Source organism: Pongo pygmaeus, chromosome 1, assembly GCF_028885625.2.
Source record: "Pongo pygmaeus isolate AG05252 chromosome 1, NHGRI_mPonPyg2-v2.0_pri, whole genome shotgun sequence".
Classification (NCBI taxonomy): domain Eukaryota; kingdom Metazoa; phylum Chordata; class Mammalia; order Primates; family Hominidae; genus Pongo; species Pongo pygmaeus.
The window spans coordinates 94,248,722-94,271,753 of NC_072373.2; the positions used below are offsets into that span (position 1 = coordinate 94,248,722).

Sequence of the window (23,032 nt, forward strand, 5' to 3'; positions counted from 1 at the left end):
GCTATTCCTATGCAATTGAGGAAATAGGCACAGAAAGCTACATCCAGGGTCCCGCAGCAAGTAGATAGGGGAGCTGGAAATCCATGCTGTAGCACTTTGGCACAAGCCACAGTATATGGTTTCCAAGGAAAGTAAGGGGGCTGGCTGGGCGCGGTGGCTCACACCTGTAATCCCAGCACTTTGGGAGGCTGAGACACGAGAATTGCTTGAGCCTGGGAGGCAGAGGTTGTATGAGTCGAGATTGTGCCACTGTACTCCAGCCTGGGCGACAGAGTGAGACTCTATCTCAAAAAAAAAAAAAAAAAAATTAGCTGGGTATGGTGGTGTGCCCCTGTAGTCCCAGCTACTGAGGAGGCTGAGGTAGGAGGATCACTTGAACTCGGGAGGCGGAGGTTGCAGTGAGCCGAGATTGTGCCACTGCACTACAGCATGGGTGACAGAGCGAGACTCCATCTCAAAAAAAAAAAAAAAAAAAAGTAAGGGGGGTATTTGTCTTTCCCTGGTGGTGGTTTTGACTAGCACTGCAAAGAGAGATTAGAGGACTAAGACACACCCTGCAGATGAGAGAAACCACGAGCAGAGAGGGAAGTGAGGAAGAACCTTTGTGGTTTTCTTAGGCACAGGGAGCTCCCATCTGCAGGGAAGAAGCCACTATCACCCATGGGCTCATGACTCAGACCTCGGGAGCTCTGTGGCCAGGGAGCCACACGCACACCCCAAGAGATGACTAGAGGTACAGTAGAGCCCAGTGTCTCTCCTCCCTCCTCCCTGCCCCCGCCCCCAAGTGCCATTTCCTTCCTAGGAGGGGTCCTCAGACCTAGCAGGGACCAAAGTAGACCCTGGCCAGGCATTCAGTCCCAGGGTGGTGGTGCAGCCCACTCCACTGGGGGTTGGCATCGGGAAAGCTGAGCACACGCTGAGTGCTGTCTGCGTGCTGGGTTGGCAGGGAGGACAGGGTGGGGCAGGCCAGAGGAGCTGGGAAGGGTGGGAACCTGGGCCCCTCAGGTGACTCATGCTCAGGCACACAATACCCGGGCAGGGGTCGGGAAATCCTCTAGTGCTCACAGGGGAGACCCTGGCTTCGCCCGTGTCCTGCCCCAGGCCGGGTGCTGTGCCAGCAGAGTGCCAGTCCTTTCCCTTGCATCCTCCAGGTTCCCCAAGCACAGGAGTGGCTGCATCCCAGCGGCCTCGTGAGGCGAGAAGGGCTGGGCATCCTGTTTCTAAACTCTTCCCATCACTGGCAAATCTGATCTCAGAAAGAGGGAAGAGAGGGGGTGGGGAGGGGAACAGAGAGGAAAAGAATAAGGTAGAAATGAGAGTTGGCACTTGCAAATGTGACCCAAGGCAGGGGTCTGCAGGGCTGTGCCTGGTGGGACAAGGAAGTCTGGCTCCCGGGCTGCAGCAGGCCCGGGCCCTTGGGGCTGTTTGGGGAAGAAAGGCACCAGCACAGCAAAGGGGCTGGGTGGGCACCGGGCCAGGCACTGACCCACCCTCTGAGTCACCCTGCTCAGCCCAACTCTGATGCCAGATATGGAAGCCAGGGCCGGCCACAGGCCTGTTTGGGCCCGGTTGCTGGGGGCAACATGCTAGGCCCGGAGGGAGAGGCCTCCGTTTCCTCTCCCAGTCTGGGGGAGAAGCAAGAGGGACAGACACTGTAGCTAAAAATAACAAGTGGGAGGGGAAGACAAAGGGGAGGTGGAGGAGCTGGCCCAGCCCTGCAGGGACTCCTTAGACCCACTCACCAGCCCTCAGAGTTCCCCATCGCCAGGCAGCACACAGGAAGGGAGCAGAAGAGCAGAGGGTCTCCCAGCCCCTGGGCATTTCCTGTCTCCCAGGAACGTCGCCCCCTGTGGCCAGGTGGGTACAGGGAGTCCACCTGGTGGCAAATGCTCTCCTGTATCCTCCTGGGCATCTAATTTGTTTAATTTTAATTTAAAAATTTTAATTTTTTAATTTAAAAATGTTTCATTTATTATTATTACTATTATTATTATTTTGAGATGGAGTCTCATTCTGTCGCCCAGGTGATCTCACTGCAACTTTCGCCTCCCAGGTTCAAGTGATTCTTCTGCTTCTCAGCCTCCCGAGTAGCTGGATTACAGGCCTGCACCACCATGCCTAGCTAATTTTTCTATTTTTAGTAGAGACGGAGTTTTGCCATGTTGGCCAGGCTGGTCTCAAACTCCTGACCTCAGGTGATCCACCCGCCTCCACCTCCCAAAATGCTGGGATTACAGTCATGAGCCACCGCGCCTGGCCCCTATTATTATTATTTTTGAGACAGAGTCTCGCTCTGTTGCCCAGGCTAGAGTACAGTGGCGCGATCTCGGCTCCCTGCAACCTCCACCTCCCAGGTTTAAGCAATTCTTGTGCCTTAGCATCCAGAGTAGCTGGGATTACAGGCTCCTGCCATCACACCCAGCTAATTTTTGGCATTTTTAGTAGAGACAGGGTTTCACCACGTTGGCCAGGCTGGTCTTGAACTCCTGACCTCATGTAATCCTCCTGCATCAGCCTCCCAAAGTCCTGGGATTACAGGTGTGAGCCACCACACCCAGCCCCTCCTGGACACCTAGACCTCTGCCCAGGTTGACTTCCTGCCATGTGACAGGGCGTCTTCTGCTGCCACCCCAAGCCACTCCTACCACCCCTCCTTTTGTTCCAGCAACTCCTCCTACTGCGATATATCCTCCTTCCCTCTGTCCCTCCCTCCCATTCACCCAAAACCTCCCTACCCCTCAGCCTACTTGAGCCTGTCTCAGCTCTGCCCTGCTGATTTCAGCCAGTGTTCTACCTGTTGGGTCGTGGGGCTTTTTCTGTGTGTCCCCCAAATACCCTGAGACTAGACGGTTCACAGGCTCAAGGCTTCTGGAGGAACCTTCTCCTGAACCAACTCCTATACTTTTACAGGGGAAACTAAAGCCTGGAGACGGGTAGGCTCAGGCACTAAAAACCAGCCCCTAGGTCACCTGAGGACACTCACAGCAGATTGGTGCAAAACATAGAAAATGGCACAATACACACAGACACTGCAGAGAATAACACAGAGAGACCCAGTAAGACAGTCTGGGAAGTGTGTCTGCCTCTGTCTCGCTTGCTGGGAGATACCCCAGTCAGAGAGTGATACGGAGGCCTAGTGAAACAGCCACTCCCACCCACCCTCAAATATACACATACCCACACCTTTGTGTGCAGCCAGTCATGAGGTTTGATAGCCCCCACCTCCCCCCAACGCGGCAAAGTAACCACTGCTTGGTTTCTTGGCTAGTCTGTGGGTCTGCCACAACTCGGGTAAGGGCAGGATGTGGAGACTTCCCCTCCCTGGCATTCGAGGTGCTATCCCTCTCTGGAAAGGAGACCTTAAAGAGAGGAACTGAGGCTGGGCGCAGTGGCTCACGCCTGTAATCCCAGCACTTTGGGAGGCCAAGGTGGGCGGATCACAAGGTCAGGAGTTTGAGACCATCCTGGCCAGCACGGTGAAACCCCATCTCTACTAAAAATACAAAAATTAGCCAGGCATGGTGGCGGGCACCTATAGTCCCAGCTACTTGGGAGGCTGAGGCAGGAGAATTGCTTGAACCCAGGAAGCGAAGTTTGCAGTGAACCAAGATCGCACCACTGCATTCTAGCCTGGGCAACGGAGCGAGACTCCGTCTCAAAAAAAAAAAAAAAGAGAGAGAGAGAGAGGAACTAAGGGGGGCAGCTGTTCCAGAGACTTAGAAGCCCCCTTGAGCCTTCCCCAAACCCCAACCTATGAAGTTCTGAATATCGTACACCTCAAAAGCCCATAGGTGCCCCAGGATGAAACACCCGACTTCCTCACGCGGGCATGTGCACCCACAGCAGGCATGGCTCTGCTTCCACATGCTTCCCTTGGGCGTGACACCTGCCAAACAGCCAAATATGCCTAGGGTCTGAGGCCTCTCAGATCCCCTACCAGAGCCACCAGGCTCCCAGCTGTCCTTCCCTAAGACAAAGCCAGGTCTTAATTCCAGGCAGAGGGAGGGGCTGAAGTGGGGAGAACTGGTGCTGAGAGAGGGATAGGAAGCCTGTTGACATGTTCAGACTCAACTCCAGTAGAAGCGCTGGGCCTGGCAGGGGGCCAGGCCTGAGTCACAGCTGCTGGGCGTATCAACGTGGCATTGTACAGAGGCAGGAGAAGCCTGAGGCCAGAGGCCAGGGCACTGGGGTCCTGCACAATGGGCGGCTGGCTTCCTCACCAGCCGCCCCCTGCAAGGTCTCCTGCCAATGCCACTTTCCTTCTTCCTGGCCTCTCTCTCTAGAAGTCATTCCGGTGTCGTCACAAAAATGCAGGGGTGGGGCTTGGGGATAGAGCAAAAGAAGTAGTGCCTGGAGGAGGGAGGGATGGCCTAAGAGCATAGTAGAATGTCCTGAAGGGGGAGGGAGGGAGACCAGTGACCAAAAGGAGGGACATTTAGGGGATTCCCTTCACAAGAAGCCAATTCAGCAGCCCCTTAACTCTCTATCTGGTGGCACATAGTTATTAACCCTGAGGACACTGGGAGAGAGTGGGAGCCACGCCCCAAGGTCAGGAGAAGAAATGGGGGAGGACCTAGGCAGTCTGGTCTCACTGCATTCCAGCTCTAGCCTCAGAAGACACAGCTCTCTCCTAGCCGGCAGAAGGTGGCAGCGTTAGAGCTTTGGGAAGAAAGGGGAGCCTTGGTGACTCCAAATAGCCTCCTTCTCAACTGCCCAGAACCTAGACCCCTTGAAATGAAGTCTAGATCCCCTGAGCCAGCCCTAAAGGGACTCATGTGTCCTATCTCCCTTCCATTTGTCCCCGTCAAATTCAGACCACTGTCCTTCTTGCTGCAACTTGAATGTAGTTGTCAAGAAAAGGCCACCCCTCAGCCTCTGCTTCCCTGACTGGACAAGCTTAGGGTCTCCTGTCCACCCTCCACTCTGCCCTCTACCGTGACTCAGCGCCCCTGCCGGGCCTGGGATCTCAGCCAGAATTATTCCTGGCTTCGGCAGGCGGGATTCCGGCTTCCTCTCTCACAACTTGGGGGAGGCAGGGGTGAAGGGAGGACTCCCCTTCCCAAACTCTTTCCCCTTCCTTAAGGGATTGGTAGGGGCCAAGACCTCCTCCCAGCCCAGCCACAGGTTGGGGGAGCCAGTGTGGGTGCTGGAAGGGTGGAAGGTGGGCAGCTCAAGGTCACCATGCCCCTCCCCCGGGTTCCAGGCCCTGTTCTCTAATCCTGGCCAGCTCTAAGGTAACAGTCCTGCCTCTCCTAGGCCTTCACCCTAGCTCCCAACACGGGTCAATGGGAGCCATTCCTGTGCCGAGTCTCCCTTTCCGACTCTATGACACAGCCCTTTCCACCGTCCAGAAGGGAGAGGCATCAAAAACGAGTTGTCCTTTCCTAGTAGCAATGAAAACAAAACATTTGCCAAGACGGTAATGTCACAATTTAACCATTTCTAACAAACTTTCATGGGGAAATAGAGAAATGTGGTAGTATTTTTAATTCCACAGCTTGTGGGAAACATTTCTATTGAGAACAACATTAGCTATTAACTATATTCACATTATTTATATTTGATTTTACTATTAATAGCTTGGTATTTTAGAGGACTGTTTTCTCATTTTGTGGGTCACTGTACTACTTTGGAACCTAAAAGTTCTCTGGAGACTTTCTGCTCCAATCCCTTTCTTTTACAGCTAAGGAAAGCCAGAGAGGGGAGGCGATTTGCTCAAGGTCACACAGCAATTTAGTGAAAGGGCCACGCCCAGAACTAAGGGCACCGAGGGCTAGGGTGTCCACTATATCACACTGCCTGTCATTTTGTTGGTGGACTACTTTGCCCATTATTTATTTATTTATTATTAGTATTATTTTTTTGAGACGGAGTCTTGCTCTGTCGCCCTGGCTGGAGTGCAGTGGCGTGATCTCAGCTCACTGCAACATCTGCCTCCTGGGTTCAAGCAATTTCTGGCTAATTTTTGTATTTTTAGTAGAGACAGGGTTTCATCAGGTTGGCCAGGGCGGTCTCTAACTCCTGACCTGAAGTGATCTGTTCCCCTTGGCTTCTCAAAGTGCTGGGATTACAGGCGTGAGCCACTGCACCCGGCTTGCCTTGCCTTATATTGAGGGATAAGAGACCCTGCAATCTTCCAGAGATCTCCTATAATATTAGAGTTCGGCCTGTCAGTACACTGGGCCCCCAAGGAGGTGAGAATGGAATGAACCCTGCCCTTGTGTCTGGGCCTCTGAAGACTTAGTCTTGGCTGCTGCAGCTGCTAGGGGTGGCGAGGGGCTGGGGAGGAGGGAAGCAAGGGGGAGGGGAGCAGAAAGCACGGTTGGTAGGTGAAGGGATCTACCAGTTGTCCATCCAGCTGTCCTAGGTTTCAGCACAGACACTAAGCTACTGAATCACTGGGGGGTGGACCTGGAAGTGGGGGCAATGGGCACATCCATGGAAGAGTAAGTCTCAGACTCCTGGAGGCCAGGGGAAGTGCCAAGCAAGGGCACCAATAGTGGGAAGGCAATAGGGGGTCCTAGTGAGGAATTGTCCTCTCTTTTGTTTCTCTTGGGCTCTTTAAGTACTTCTCACCCCCCAGGTTTAGCTGCACCCTTCTTTCCCTTTGAATCAGAATGTGGATTTGGGCCAGGCTCAGTGGCTCTCAGCACTTTGGGAGGTCAAGGTGGGTGGATTGCTTAAGCCCCGGAGTTCAAGACCAGCCTGAGTAACATGGTGAAACCCGGTCTCTACTAAAAATAGAAAAATTAGCCGAGCATGTGGCACGTGCCTATAGTCCCAGCTACTTGGGAGGCTGAGGTGGGAGGATCACTTGAGCCTGGGAGGTGGAGATTGCAGTAAGCCAAGATCATGCCACTGCACTCCAGCCTGGGCCAGAGAGCAAGAGTGTCAAAAAAAAAAAATGGATTTGGTGGTGGAGGGTTGGAGAGGTAACACCCGGAGGTACCCTCAGATAAAGCCCGGGGCCCATGCATCCTCAAAGGTCTCCAACCCCATTAACCTAATGGGTCTGCCAAAAGGCACAGCTTCCTTTCAATCCGGGTGGACAATTCCCATGACAAGTCTCAAGATAGTCTCAAGACAAGAATCACCAGCCTCCCAGAGCTCTGACCATCTCACGATCGAGGAGCTGGCAGGGGTCCTGGGTCCAGGTATAGGCTGGAGCAAAGGCTATCGATCATATGCTAACAGGCCCTGCAGGACAGTAGAGTTTTGTTTTGTTTTTTTTCTTTTTCAGAGACAGGGTCTTTCTCTGTCTCCCAGGCTAGAGTGCAGTAGTGCAGTCATAGCTCACAATAGCCTCAAACTCCTGGCTTCAGGTGATCCTCCCGCCTCAGCTTCCCGAGCAGCTGGACTACAGGTGTTGACCGGCTAATTTTTTTGTACAGAAGGGGGTCTTGCTATGTTGCCCAGACTGGTCTCAAACTCCTGGCCTCAAGTGATCCTCCTGCCTTAGCCTCCCAAAGCACTGGGATTACAGGCATGAGCCACGAAGTATGGCCATAGAGCATTAAGGTGTCACTGGCCTCAGAGCAGAATTTCCAGGCTGCAGAAGTGAGCCTCAGCTACCTGACTTCACCTTACTTCACCCTCTAGATCCTCCCTCCAACCTGTTCCCCAAGCTAGAGAAGTGAGGCTTAATGGTAAGAGCACACCCAACTGGAAGTCATAAGGCCTGTGCTCAAGTGCTGACCTATCACCCCTTTACTGTGTGACATGGGACAAGCCTCTGTGCCTCTGTGGCCTCTGCTGTTCTTGTCTTGATCAGAGCCTACATGAACTGGAGCCTCCATCTCCCTGCCTGTCCACACTGGGGCTGCAACAGTGGGCAATCCAGGAAGTTGTCAAGCACCAGGGCCTTGTTGGGTGGAAGTAGCGCTTCTGCTTTGTGGGCCTGGGATCTCCCCACTTCTGACTCAGCCTTCCTCCATCAGTTTCACGTGGGAAGACACAGACCCTGGCACTATCCTGCAGCCCAATCCATAACTCTGAACTCAACTCTGGATTCTAATTACTTGTGCATGTTGCCTGTCCAGAGAGAGCTATGTGTCCAGACACCACCAGAGGGTCTCAGGAAGGAGCCAGGCAAGGGACTCCAGGATGCAATGGGGAGGGGGGCAGAAGATGTAGACATTCAGACCACCACTCCTCCCTTTAAGACAACTGCTGTCGCCACCCTGTCTCCTGCTGTCTTCTGTAAAGCCCCCAGGGTGGGAGGGAGGGGGCAGCATCTGAGTCATCCACCCAGCTGCCTTGCCTGGGGTGGGGCCCAGCTGCAAGCCTGGACTCCAGATGGGCTTCCCTGGTGCTTACAACCTTCTCATTCTGCCTGCACTTGGGTATCCAAATCCCTTGGGCTACAGACTAGAAAGAGACAGAGAAGGGGCAGGGGGTACCAGGTGCGGTAGGTAGCTCATGCCTATAAATCCCAGCACTTTGGGAGGCCAAGGCCAAGGCAGGTGGATTACTTGAGCCTAGGAGTTCGAGACCAGCTTGGGCAACACGGTGAAACCCCATCTCTATAAAATATATAAAAATTAGTGGCCGGGTACGGTGGCTCACACCTGTAATCCCAGCACTTTGGGAGGCCAAAGTGATTGAGACCACCCTGGCCAACATGGTGAAACCCCATCTCTACTAAAAATACAAAAATTAACTGGGCATGGTGGCGTGTGCCTGTAGTCCCAGCTACTCAGGAGGCTGAGGCAGGAGAATCGCTTGAACCCGGGAGGTGGAGGTTGCAATGAGCCGAGATCGCACCACTGCACTCCAGCCTGGCAACAGAACGAGACTCCATCTCAAAAAAAAAAAGAAAAAAAAAATTAACTGGGCATGGTGGCACACACCTGTAATCCCAGCTACTCAGGAGGCCGAGGCGGGAGAATCACCAGAGCCTGGGAGGTTGACGTTGCAGTGAGCTGTGATCACGCCACTGCACTCCAGCCTGGGCAACAGAACGAGACCCTGTCTCAAAAAAAGGAGAGAGAGAGTATTGGGGAAAGGGGTTTCTTCTTGAAGCCTATAATCCAGCCCAACAGAAGGTCCCCCAAACTCCTGAGTGTGGTTGAGGTACCCAGGTTGGGTCAAAAATTGCTACAGGGTCTTAAAAACAACTCTCCATCCCAACTCCAAATCTGGCCCTGAACTCTGAGCTCTAATTAAACATTAAACCAGACAACACCTTCTCTCTAGGCTTTGGTGGGAGGGGTTGGGAAAATGCCTTTTTTCCTCTCCCAAATTCTTTACTCTACCCACTACTCTACCTCACCCTGAGCACAGCAGACCCAGCAGGGAGTGACCAATCCTGGCTCCTTCTACTGTGGACATAGAAGAGGACAGACACCCCAGTCTGAGTCCCCTTTGTCTTCACCCCACTTTCTATCGGCTTGGGATCCAGGTGTGCAAATCCACCTCTCTTTTCCGGAAGCCCAGCCTTCCCAGCCAGGATCAGTGGGGGAGAACAGAGGCAGGTGGCTAAATATAACAAGTACACACACCACCCCCGCCCTGCCCCACGTGCGCACATACCCGCCTGGTGTCCCAGGCCTGGACAGCTGCACTAAGAGGCAGAGGAGACAAACTGGCGTGGCTGGGTGAGCAAGAGACTATCGAATCCACTCAACCTGTTTCCCGATCAAAGTTTTGACCAGAAAACTGCTAAAACTGCTAAAAATGTCCTTCACAGGGCTTTGGTAGATGAGTGGACTAGTTTAGATGCAACGAATTCTCTGGGTCTCCCCTTCCTTGCTTCCTATCTGTCTTGCTAACTAAATTGTTCATATCACTAGTAGAAAAAAGACAGGACTGGCGTCAGGCCTGGTGGCTCATGACTGTAATCCCAGTGCTTTGGGAGGCCGAGGCAGAAGGATTGCTTGAGGCCAAAACTTTGGAACCAGCTGAGCAACATAGCAAGTTTCCATCTTTACAAACAAAAAGAAAAAAAAAAAAAAAAAAAAAATTAGCCAAGCGTGGTAGTGCCTGCCCTTAGTCTCAGCTATTCTGGAAGCTGAGACGGGAGGATCGCTTGAGCCCAGGAGGAGTTCCAGGCTGCAGCAAGTTATGATTGTACCATTGCACTCCAGCCTGAGCAACAGGGCAAGTCCCTGTCTCTGAAAAATATAATAAAAATAAAGAAAAGGACAGGTGTGGTCTCTTTCAGCAGAAATAAAATTTGAGGCTGGGTGCAGTGGCTCACGCCCTGTAATCCCAGCACTTTGGGAGGCCGAGGCAGGAGGATTGCTTGAACCCAGGAGTTCAAGACCGTGGGCAACATGGCAAAACCCCATCTCTACAAAATAATACAAAAACATTAGCTGTGGGTGGTGGTGCCTGCCTGTGGTCCCAGCTACTCAGGAGGCTGAGGCGGGAGGATGGCTTGAGCCAGGGAGGTAGAGGCTGCAGTGAGCCATGACCTTGCCACTGCACTCCAGCCTGGGTAACAGAGTGAAACCCTATCTCAAGAAAAAAAGAAGCCAGGCGCAGTGGCTCACGCCTGTAATCCTAACACTTTGGGAGGCTGAGGCAGGCAGATCACTTGAGGTCAGGAGTTCAAGATCACCCTGGCCAACATGGTGAAACCCCGTCTCTACTAAAAATACAAAAAGTAGCTGGGTGTGGTGGCAGGCACCTGTAGTTCCAGCTACTTGGGAGGCTGAGGCAGGAGCATGGCTTGAACCTGGGAGGCAGAGGTTGCAGTGAGCTGAGATCACACTACTGTACTCCAGCCTGGGCAACAAAGCGAGACTCCATCTCAAAAAAACAAAATAAAGGTTGATGGCCGGGCATGGTAGCTCATGCCTGTAATCCCAGCACTTTGGGAGGCCGAGGCGGGTGGATCATTTGAAGTCAGGAGTTTGAGACCAGCCTAGCCAACATGGTGAAACCCCATCTCTACTGAAAAAAGAAAAAAAAAAATTAGCTGGGTGTGGTGGCACGCGCTTGTAATCCCAGCTACTCAGGAGGCTGAGGCAGGAGAATCTCTTGAGCCTGGGAGGCAGAGGTTGCAGTGAACCAAGATCGCACCACTTCACTCCAGTCTGGGTGACAGAGTGAGACCCTGTCTCAAAAAAAAAAAAACAAAAAAAAATGGTTGAGCCTGTCTTCCTACACACAACTTCCATTGACTCTTCAGAAAGAAGGGTGATGGGCCTGGCGTGGTGGCTCGTGCCTGTAATCCTAGCACTTTGGGAGGCTGAGGCGGGTGAATCACCTGAGGTTGGGAGTTCAAGACTAGCCTGACCAACATGGAGAAACCCCATCTCTACTAAAAATACAAAATTAGCCCGGCATGGTGGCACATGCCTGTAATCCCAGCTATTCGGGAGGCTGAGGCAGGAGAATCACTTGAACCTGGGAGGCGGAGGTTGCAGTGAGCCGAGATTGCACCATTGCACTCCAGCCTGGGCAACAAAACCACCCCTAGCAAAGGGTTCTAGGAAGAGCAGAAGTTTGGAGTAGATGACAAAAGGGAGAGAAGAAGTCAAAGCCAACAGCCCTTTACGGATCTCCAAGCATCCTTAGTGCTCTTGGCCTGGGTCTGCATAGAGAAAGGGAAGGCAGGAAGAAGGGAAACAAATTCTGATGTGGCTGGAAGAGGAGGGCCTATACTTCCAAGCTCCCAAAGGCTTTTTTAGAAAAGAAGAAGGTGCAGTTGAGTAGGGTGGGGTAGGGTGGGGCAGGGGTGGGTAAAGTGGGAGTGGCCTGAATCTTCCAACGGCTGGATTTCAAAAATGTCACTGTATTCCAGCACTTCAATAAGACAAAGATCTAACGTCAGCAGCTAAGAGGATGGGCCCGAGCAAAGACTGCCTAGCCTGGCTGGGAAAATGAAAGTGGCTCACCCCAGGGAGGGAAGGACAGTGCCCCCAACCCTCGAAGACACTAGGCGGAGGGCCAAGGGAGAAGTGCGGCCAGACCTGGGCATAACACAACTTCCTGAGCTGGGAGCCTCTGCCCTCTGCCTCCCTCCCTCCCTTGCATTCCTGGGCCAAGCAGGCCAAGGGCTGTGGGAGCTGCGGGGGAGCCGATCTCTCATCTCCCGGAGCTCTTTTGGTGGGCCTGTCAGGGCCCAAGGAAGGTCCCAGACACGCAGAGTGGCAGAGTGAGGGAGATCTTCCCAACCCTTAGAACCCAGGACAAGGTCATGCCGAGGGGGCCACCGCCAAGCCCTTGGGAGGGAAAAGGGGGATTGCCCTGCCTTACTGACCTCGCTCCAACACACTGGACAGATGCCAACTTGGGAGTTATGTCTTAGTGGGCATCATGTGTTCAGAGCCAGCTTGGGCAAAGCTGGCACAGTGCCAAGCCCTCCAACAAAGTTCTAACAGGACCCTTTCTGCCACTCCGATGTGTCCTGGGTGCCCAGAGTTCTTCGAGCTGGCAGGGCTAGTTCTGTTTTGCTCAAGCCCCTCCCCCCGGCTCCAAATAGCTGGCAAATCCTAATCTGACCGAATTCAGGCCGGCCCCAGCCCCAACTTGTCCCTGATACCCCCACCATTCCTTATATCCCCCCCACCCTCTCCCAGAGACCACCTCTTCCCTCTCTGTCCTGTCTTGACAATTCCCCTTGACACTGCCAGTCACCCGCTGGGGGCAGTTCCGGGGAGGGAGGAGACTATGGCAAAGTTATCGGCCTCCAGGCCCTCTCACTCCCTTCCTGCGGTCGGCCAGGGGCGCCGGCCCGCCGCCCTCTCCACTCCCCGCCAGGCACGCAGCCACCTGGGCGAACTCACCGAGCTTTCAGCTCCTTAAACTCCTCACGCACTTTGCTCAGCTCCAGCTGCAGGCGGGCGCGCTCCTTGGCTACTGAGTCGAGGGTCTTGCGGGCATCCCCGAGCTCGGCCTCGTAGGCGGCCTTGATGCCGGACACCTCGCGGCTGACCACCTCTTCAGACTCGGTGATGCGAAGGCGCAGCCCTGCGTTCTCCGTTTCCAGCGAGCGCACACGGTCGATGTAGACCGCCAAGCGATCATTGAGCTCCTGCAGGTCCTCCTTCTCCTGCAGCCGGGTGATGCGGGTGGGCGACAGCGGAGTGGAGCTGGCCTGCGCCCCGCTGCGGGTGGCGCGCCGCTGGGACGGGGTCTCCATGGCCGGCAGGGTGGCAGCGCTGCCCGCGGGGCAGGGGTCCCGGAAAGGGCGCGGGGCTCGGGCCGAAGGACAGAGACTGCTCGGAGTCGGAGTGCGCCGGCCGGTTGGCTCTCGGCTTGCTCCTGGCCGGCGTGGGGATCTGGGCCGGGCGCTGTCGGACCTCGGGATCTGGGTTGGCTGGTGTAGGTGCGGCGCTCCCGCGAACACTGAGTCACCGACGCCGGGGCAAAGGCTCTAATAGGTCCTCCTCTGAAGGGAGGAGGGGCCACTGCTCTTAAAGGGGCAGTCCCAGATCCATTGGGGGTGGGGGCGGGAGTGGTGAGGAGGGGGAAGGACCGTTGGGGTGTGGCGGAGTCGGGCCCCACCCTCTCCAGCGCACCCCTAACTGCGTGAGGCTTAAGCTTCCCCTCTCTTGGCTCCTGCCTGCTCAGCACTGCCGGCTCCAAGCTTGCCCCCATTGCCTCAGACCTTCTGGGCTAGAGGGCAGACCCAAGGAGCGAGAGTGGGTGGGCAAAAGGATCGGGGAGAAAGAGAGGGAAGTGGGTGCAAAGCAAGGGAGAGGGTCAGGTAGGCAGGGCTGGGAGCCAGGAAATTGGGGGGGAGGGCTGAGGCTGGTGCCCATCAGTGTGACTCACCCTTCTTCCACCACTGGCTCCCCCTGTCCTCCCAGTAGTAATAGTGAGTCACCCCAACCCCCCTCCACACGTGGGCAGCCCATTCAGAGCTGCATCTCAGTGTGCCAGGAGTGGGGTGGAGAAGGAATGCCTGGGTTCCCTGGGGGGAGCAAAGTTCTGGAACCTGAGTTCCTTTATGCCCCCAGTTTGGGGCCAGGGATCAAGGAATTTGGGGGTCCCTTTTTTTCTTTCTTTTGCCCCAATCTATCTCTCTTCAAAGCCAAGCATTCGTTTTTAGACCCAAGCAACAAGCCACAGTCCCCTAAAGAAGTCCCCTAAAGAAGGCCAAGAATAGGAGCCAGGCACTGCCCCCTTCCATCTCCTGTCCCCTTCCTTTGGACCCAAGCACTGCCTGGGTTCCTTCCCCCTTCAGTCCCTTTCTACTGCTTACCCCACCCAGTCAACTTATTTTTTTTCCCCCAGAACTGTACTTATTTTAATGGATAATTTAAAACAGATACCAGAGCTGTGCGTGCATTCATTACGTTGCCAGAACACTAGGTCCCAGATTTCTGTGGTTCCCAGAGGGGCCTGAAAGGGGGAGCAGGGCTGGGGGCTGGACAGCCAATGTTGGGTCTCTATCCTGGTTTCAGCCAGAAAGAAGGTAGTGGGGGGCAAGAAGGTAGTGGGCAACAGGAACAGAAAAGACCCCACAGCCTTGCTGGCTGCAAAGGCCAGCACCATACTCATCTCATCTCTACTTTCCTCTCTGGCCAGGTCCATTCTGCAGCTGGCTCTGGGGAGGGGCCACGTTCTCTCACAAAACGAGATCACTCAGGTCCTCAGGGTTCGCTACCTCAGGCTCTGGAGCCTCCATCCTCAGGCCTCACCAAGGACCCTTTTGATAAGCCTTCCACTCCCCTCCCCTCATCCTGGCCCCTATCCTGGTCCCACCAGCCACCTCACCCTCTATTTTTCTTTTTTTTTTTTTGAGATGAAGTCTTGCTCTCTCACCCAGGCTGGAGTGCCGTGGCATGATCTCAGCTCATTGCAACCTCCACCTCCTGGGTTCAAGAGATTCTCCTGCCTCAGCCTCCTGAGTAGCTGGGATTATAGGCACCCGCCACCATGCCCAGCTAATTTTTTTTTTATTTTTATTTTTAGTAGAGATGGGGTTTCACCATGTTGGCCAAACTGGTCTCAAACTCCCGACCTCAGGTAATCTGCCCGCCTCAGCTTCCCAAAGTTCTGGGATTACAGATGTGAGCCACCACACCCAGCCCACCTTATCGTCTCTAAGAGGTGACAGCATTGAGGCCTGGGCCCCATCTGCCTGCATGCCCTGCCCAACTGCCTCCCACAGCTTATCCTCCGATGAGCAAGCAGGGAAATCAAATTATGTTGCTACCTTGTACAGCTCCAAGATATCAGGGCTTCTCTCAAATACAAGGAAAGCAGGGCTGGACAGGCCCTGACTTCTGGGTTCTGAAGCCTGGCCTCAGGGTGGATGAGGGACTGGAGTGGGATTAAGGCAGGAACTTTGGTTATTAGGGGAGGGGAACAAGGAAAGTTCTCATCTCAGTGAGGGTGCCTGGGCGCATGGTGAGCACTAGGGATGCACCCGGATGAGGGGGCCCAGAATATGGCTTCTCTCCCCCAGGGCGTGGCACCCACCCTCAGCTTCCCAGACAATAAAAAGTCTTCTTCTTCTCTACACCAGAAGCAGAGGCAGGAGGGGTAAGCCAGTGAAACATGAGGGAAGGGTTCATGCTGTTCCCGCTGCCTCAGCCCCTCCCTGGCACTCAGTGCCCGCTTTTCCCTTACCCAGCTGCTTGGCCTGGCTTCCTTTTCGGGCTGGGAAAGCTAAACCACACTTAACCCTTCCTGTCCTAGACCTCTCCCCTCTTTTTTTGAGAATCTTGGTCTGTCACCCAGGCTGGAGTGCGGTGGCAGGATCATAGCTCATTGCAACCTTGAATTCCTGGGTTCAAGTGATTCTTTTATCTCAGCCTCGTGAGTAGCTGAGACTATAGGCTATCATGATAGAGAAGGAGTCTTGCTATGTTGCCCAATTTGGTCTATAACTCCTGGCCTCAAATGATCCTCACCTCAGCCTTCCAAAGCTCTGGGATTATAGGTGTGAGCCACTGTGTCTGGCCAGACCTCCCCATCTTGTGGAAAAGGTGCAGGAGAAAGAAGGAGGGCTTTCACCCCAAATTTCACTCCAAGCTCTTTCTAAAGGTTCCCTGCCACCACCACCAAAATGGCCTCAATCCTAAATCTGAACTTCAAAGTGAACCTTTATCCTGAATATTCAATCCTAACTCTGGACCCCAGATGTCATAAGTCTGCTCTCCCTTTGCCAGGGCAAAAATCACCAACCCAGAAGCAGCAGCCAGGTCCAGAGGAGCTGAGCCTGCTGGAGGTGAGAGGTGATGGGGGTGGTGGCTAGAGGGTGACCACATTCTAATCCTACCTCTTAACTGCTAAGTGATGCTAGATCTGCTACTGAATTCTCTGGACCTCAGTTTTCTTACCTGTAGTATGGGCAGAGTGGCTATCAAAGACAGGGACTGAGCTCCTGGGTGTGCAAGAGTTCTGCACACTATGCCACAGGGTGATAGCAATACTATGCTTGCTCTCAAGGGAGACTCCCACTAGTGGAGAAGACAGAGGGAGAAGCAAAACCAACAAGCACAAATGATTAAAGAGCAGTGGAGGACTCTGAATTGGATGAATTCCAAAGGGATCCCAGAAATCTGGGAGCTGGAGCATGCATGAGTGAAATCAGAAGCAGTGGTTGGGTCCACCGGACGGTTTGAGCATTTTTTTTTTTTTTTTTTTTTTTTTTGAGACAGAGTTTTGCTCTTGTCACCCAGGCTGGAGTGCAACAGTACAATCTCAGCTCACTGCAACCTCTGCCTCCCGGGTTCAAGCGCTTCTCCTGCCTTAGCTCCTGAGTAGCTGGGATTACAGGCACGTGCCACCACGCCCGGCTAATTTTTGTATTTTGAGTAAAGACGAGGTTTCACCATGTTGGCCAGGCTGGTCTCGAACTCCTGACCTCAAGTGCCCCCTCACCTTAGCCTCCCAAAGTGTGAGATTATAGGCGTGAGCCACTGCACCAGGCCTAGGCACTTTATCTTGAAGACCAATGACCTTGATTGGGGTGGGGGGGCTCCTCTGTGTTCTTATAGCATCCTAGTGTTTCCTCTGTGACCCCCATTCCTGAAAGTGCTGTGAGGGACAGAAAGGACCAAGTCTTGGTCATCTGTCTCCCTAACACCTGGCCTAATACCTGGCACACAGCAGGCACTCGGTGTTTCTATTTTTTTTTTGAGCTGGAGTCTCGCTCTGTTGCCCAGGCTGGAGTGCAGTGGCACAATCTCAGCTCACTGCAACCTCTGCCTTCCAGGTTCAAGCGATTTTCCTGCCTCAGCCTCTCGGGTTGCTGGGATTACAGGCACCCACCACCACACCCGGCTAATTTTTGTATTTTTAGCAGAGACAGGGTTTCCCCATGTTGGCCAGGCTGGTCTCAAACTCCTGACCTCAGATAATCCACCTGCCTTGGCCTCTCAAAGTGCTGGGATTACAGGCACGAGCCACCGCACCCAGCCTATTTTTTTAAGAGATGGGGTCTCACTATGTTGCCTAGGTTGGTCTTGAACTCCTGGAGTCAAGTGATCCTCCCATCTCAGCCTCCCAAAGTGCTGGGATCACAGATGCCAGCCACCATGCCCAGCCCTCTCAGGGTTTCTTGGATAAACAAATGCATCTGGCCTTGCCACTTTTCAGGTCAGTGACTCTGGACAAGTTTTTCCAGCGTTAGTTTCATCATCTGTAAAATGGGGATGTGCAATAACTAAATAAGGTTACATACATTTGAAGGAGGGCTTCTTGGAGAAGGTAGATTTAGGGGCTTTAGAGAATTGCCTTATACATAGAGAATTCATGCATTCAACAAAGATTTATTGAACATCTACTATATACCAGGAACTATTTCTAGACACCAGGGATACAGCAGTGAATAAAACAGACAAAAATTCGTACCCTTATGGAGCTGACATTCTAGTGGAGGGAGATAGTCAATAAACCAAAGACAAAGTTATAGTTCGTTAGAACACGGTAGGAGCTATGGAAATAAAAATATAAAGCAGAGGCTGAGCATGGTGGCTCACGCTAATAATCCCAATACTTGGGGAGTCCGAGACAGGCAGATTGCAGATTGCTTAAGCCCAGGAGTTCAAGACCAGCCTGGCCAACATAGCGAAACCCCATCTCTTAAAAAAAAAAATTAGCTGGGGGTGGTGGCACGTGCCTGTAGTCCCAGCTACCCAGGAGGCTAAGATGGAAGGATCACCTGAGCTTGGGAGGTCGAGGCTGCAGTGAGCTGTGATTGCACTACTGCACTCCAGCCTGAGCAAGAGTGAAACCCTGTCTCAAAAAAAAAAATTACATATATATGTGTATATGTATATATACACACACACACATATACATACATACACATGCACACATTTAGCAGAATAATGCTCACACAGTGAATAACTTACATTTTAACAATCTTTATAGTTGTTGCATGTTTTCATACATTCTCAACTGGGTCCATAGAACAACCTCATGGGTTGGAAATTATTTCCCTGCTTTGCAGATCAGGCTGACTTTCCTAAAACTAGGCCGTAAGTAACAGGCCCAGTGCAGAACTGGGACCAGGTAGTCTGGTCCAAATCCTGGACATGCTTCTCTGTCTTCTGCCACTCTGGCTGGAGGAAGTCTATGCAGAGGTGCTGAAGTGGGAAAGAGCTGAGTGTGCTCTGACCTGCCGAGGGGCATGGGGAGCCACTAGAGGTAAGGCTGGAAAGGAGGGGAAGAGAGACGGGAAGGGAGAAGTGGAAGGTGGGGGCAGGGGCCTGGTGCTGGGATGGGGCCTGAGGGAGAGACTTCCAGCTGCTTGATAGGCCTTGAGGTTAAGGAGAGAAGAAAAGCATCAAGACCAGTGAAGAAAGAGTCAGGAGCACTGGCCTTCGCAAGAAATAAGCCCAGCTAGGGTCGGGTGGGTTCAGCCCAGTGATGAAGCCAGGAGGGATTCCAGAGGCATGCTAAGAACGATTAGTGTAGGGAATATTTATGGACTACCTTTATTATTAGGCACTAGATACTTGCATTATTTTGTTGGACCAATACACTAGCTCTACAAGGTAGATACTATTAATAGCCCTATTTTACAGACGAGGAAACTGAAGCCCAGAAAGGTTAAATTATTCATTTAAGGTCAGGTTTCTCAACCTTGGCACTACTGAATTTTGAGCCAGATAATTCTTTGTTGTCAGAGAAGGTTCTTTGTACTCTGAGATGGTTTGTAACATCCCTAGCCTCTCCCGACTTTAGGCCAGTAGCACTTCCACTCCCAGTTATGACAATCAAAAATATCTTCAGGCATTGCCTAACATCCCCTGGGGGATAAAATTACACCCTATTGAGAATCACTTGTCTAAGGTCATATGGTTAGTAACAGAACTGGATTCTTTTTTTTTTTTTGAGATGGAGTTTCGCTCCTGTCGCCTGGGCTGGAGTGCAATGGCACGATCTCAGCTCACTGCAACCTCCACCTCCTGAATTCAAGCGATTCTCCTGCCTCAGCCTCCCGAGTAGCTGGGACTACAACCATGCACCACTAAAAAATTAGCCCAGCTAATTTTTTTGTATTTTTAGTAGAGACGGGATTTCACCATGTAACTCCTGACCTCAGGTGAATCTGGTTGCCTCAGCCTCCGAAAGTGCTGGGATTACAGGCATGAGCCACCACGCCCGACCAGAACTGAAATTTTAATACAAGTTTGCCTGAATCGGAAAGCCAAGATCTTACAGGTGGCTAGAACCCTGGACAGGTAGGAGTCAGAGAGAGGCGACTCTTTGGAGGAGGGTCTGAGGAGGTGGAGGTAACGTGGAGATTCTAGGACATGGTTTGGGAATCTCTTTATAGTGAGTTCTTGAGGGAAGGTCTTATCCTTTGACTACAGGGTATTAAACAATGATTGAAGTGCAGAGTCACTTGTGTGCAGGTGATAGTTATAACCTTGACAGTGGAAGACCGTGCCCATTCTTTAAGTGGCTGCCATGTGCCAGGAACCAGGCTAGGGGCTATACGGAGGTGATCCCATTTAATCTTCACCTCAATCTTTTGAGGCAGGTATTATTATCTGCATTTTATGTGTCAAGAACCCAAATTCCAGCTGGGAGCAGTGGCTCACACCTGTAATCTCAGCATTTTGGGAGGTGGGTGGATTACTTGAGGTCAGGAGTTCAAGACCAGCCTGGCCAACATGGTAAAACTCCATCTCTACCAAAAATACAAAAAATCAGCTGGGCATAGTGGCACGCACCTGTAATGCCAGCTACTCAGGGAGCTGAGGCAGGAGATCACGCCACTGCACTCCAGCCTGGGTGACAGAGTGAGACTCCATCTCAAAAAAAAAAAACAACAACAACAACAACCCAAACTCCACGAGGTTGTAATTGACCTGAGGTAGCACAGCTGAGTAGATTTCGTCTCACCCAGGCTCAGCAAGGGGGAATGAGGCAGGCTCATAGGTGATGCTGGGTGAGAAGTGGGCCCTTAGATGGAGCAAGTGAATGACAGCTATTTGTAAAGTCAGAGATCCCCCTCACTCAAATGAAATCTCACCCAAAAAGCACAATCTACTAAATGACAGAGGCAGAGCTTCTCTACTTAGGGAGCTTGAGGCCCCTGCATGGTTGATCCCCCCAGCCCACTTCCAGGAGGCCCCTGGGCTCTGAGGAATAAGCCCCTTTCTTTATAAGTGGAATTCTGAGGACAGAGGAGGAAAGATTTGCCCAAAGTCATACAGCCAGGCAGGGCCAAAACCTCCAAGACAGCACTGCAGCTCAGTGCCACGCTGCCACGGGAGACAGGGCAGCCACACTGGACAGATGTCAAAGAGCTGGTCCACTTAGGGACTGGCATGGGTTCCTACAAAGTCGGGAATTGGCTGCTGGGCTCACTGAGCCAGCCGGGCTGGAGGGGCGACTGGATAATAAGTAGTAACCAAGCCCTCCCACCTGCCCCGGTCCCCCAGGTGACAAGCCTTTCACAATCAAGGTTACTACCTTAGCCTTCTCAAATTTCTTTAAGGTGCACAGGCAAGCACCATTATGTGCATATTACAGCTGAGGAGACAGGCTTAGGCAGGCTAACTGATTGTCTTCAGGCCACACAGCTGATAAGTGACAGAAGCAGGCCCAAACCCCAGGTTTCTGCCTCCAGGTTAAATATACTCCTTCCCTCTTCGACCCAGATCCCAAGGAACCCAATCCAACAGCAAAATCCTATAGTCTCCCCGGGAGCTCCATTCCCGACATTCCAAACCACCTCCCCCACCCAACCAGGCCTAAATCGCCACCCCACTTGTGAGTCTCAGGCTCCCTGAACTGTCACAATACACACCAGACTATTGCCAGTCAAATAGAAATCGGGCAGCAGGCAGAAGGAAATTCAGCAGAAATTCAGCAGTGACATCTCCTTCCTTTCTCTTGTCCATCCCCCAGCTTTGGCCCCTCACCACCTGGGGGAAGGTGTTAAGGGGGGAACGGGGCCGGGGGCGGTAGGGGGGGTGGGGACAGAGGCGTGGGTGGGGCCATGTGGGCCGGCGGCGTCCCAGGCAAATCAGTAGGGGCGGGTAGTCGGACCGGACTCAGGCGGGGCTATTCTCCCCACTCCACACCCCGCAGGCGGGCAGCGAGGGCCTGACGGCTGGTGCTGACGCAGGCGACTGCGTGTGGGCGGCTGCGTGTGAGTCTGTGTGTCTCTGTGTGTGTGTGTGGTTGCTGGGGCCTCCCCGGCCTCCTAAATGGGGGTTTCCTTTCCCTGTTGCCAAGGAAACAAACAGAAGCGCCACAACTCCAGGACTGGAGCTGGAAGAGAGGGCCCCCTCGCCCCATGGCTCACGCCCCTACACATTTCCAGGAAGTGAGGCAGAAAAGGATTCCCTTTCTCCCTCACCCCCATCCCGGCGTGGGCCAAATGTTTGTGGAGCCTGAAACTAGGGTGGGCAATTGCCCTGGGTTTGCCGGGGACTGAGGAGTCTCCTAGGATAAGGGATTTTTTTTTTTTTTTTGAGACGGAGTCTCGCTGTGTCTCCCAGGCTGGAGTGCAGTGGCGCGATCTTGGCTCACTGCAAGCCCCGCCTCCCGGGTTCAGGCCATTCTCCTGCCTCAGCCTCCCTAGTAGCTGGGACTACAGGCGCCTGCCACCACGCCCGGCTAATTTTTTTTTTTTTTCTAGATTCACATATTTTTAATATTTTCTCTATTTTTGTGGCCACTTAATAGCTTGTGCGCTGTCACTCGCTTGTGTTCTCTTTTTTTATACTTTAAGTTTTAGGGTACATGTGCACAATGTGCAGGTTAATTACATATGTATACATGTGCCATGCTGGTGTGCTGCACCCATTAACTCGTCATGCCCAGCTAATTTTTTGTATTTTTTTTTTTTAAGTAGAGATGGAGTTTCACCTTGTTAGCCAGGATGGTTTCGGTCTCCTGACCTTGTGATCCGCCTGCCTCGGCCTCCCAAAGTGCTGGGATTACAGGAGTAAGCCACCGTGCCCGGCCAGATAAGGGACTTTTAATGCTAAAATAGGGACAGTTGTTCATCCTACCTAAAGTGCATACAATTTTGTGGGGAGGCCCTCTTCAAGAAATACAAAATGATCTTTTTGCAAATGTTATGGACATGGCATCGTGTGGAAAGTTTGGCAGGGCTCCTCTTGCGGCCTTGAAAGGGCCCGTGCAACTGAGAGGCCCTGAAGCTTCACTTTCCTTTGCTCCCTGGTGAATCCACCCGGGTCCACAGCCCGTGCAGCCCTCACACTCCTCAAGGTCCCCGTTGAAAGCTCTCCTCTGGCCCTCAGGCCAGGAGGTCAACTAGGAAAGTGAACTCCCAGCCAGGAGGGTGGTGGTGAATCTGCAGGAGATTTCCTGGCGGCTGGGGTGGAGCAAGGGGCACTCTCAGGAGGAGTGGGGAGCGGGGCTGCCAAGTAGGGTAAGGGGATGGCCGGGGTCTCCGCCCTGTGGGATGGGGAAGGGACTGCACTTGGGCCAGCGTTTCATCATTCATTGCCTAGAAGTAGAACTTCAGAGCTGGGAGGAGTCTTAAGGCATCGTGCAGCCCAACCACCTCCCTTCTAGATCCACATTTGTCCAACTCCCCAGATTCCCCTGTCCGCTATCCCTAAGCCAGCCCACAGGCCCGCCCCAGAAGAGCACCCCATTGGCCCTCTTTCCCGGTTGAGCTCAAAGCTTGCAC

The 23,032-nt window shown here is 53.0% G+C and overlaps 1 protein-coding gene across 9 annotated transcripts in view; it reads right to left on the bottom strand.

The window, feature by feature from the left end:
- The window catches only part of LMNA (lamin A/C), a 58,769-nt gene that overhangs the window by 11,926 nt on the left and 23,811 nt on the right, over positions 1–23,032 (bottom strand). For 6 of the 9 annotated variants that reach the window (XM_063654001.1, XM_054469310.1, XM_054469232.2 and 3 more), the window contains one exon: positions 12,735–13,339. In XM_063654001.1, the coding sequence (XP_063510071.1) occupies positions 12,735–13,090 (356 nt within the window). In that variant the 5' untranslated portion in view covers positions 13,091–13,339. Of the gene's footprint in view, positions 1–12,734; positions 13,340–15,112; positions 15,215–21,172; positions 21,395–23,032 lie in introns of those variants that run through there. The other 3 variants (XM_054469143.2, XM_063654102.1, XM_063654161.1) reach the window with 3 other exon arrangements.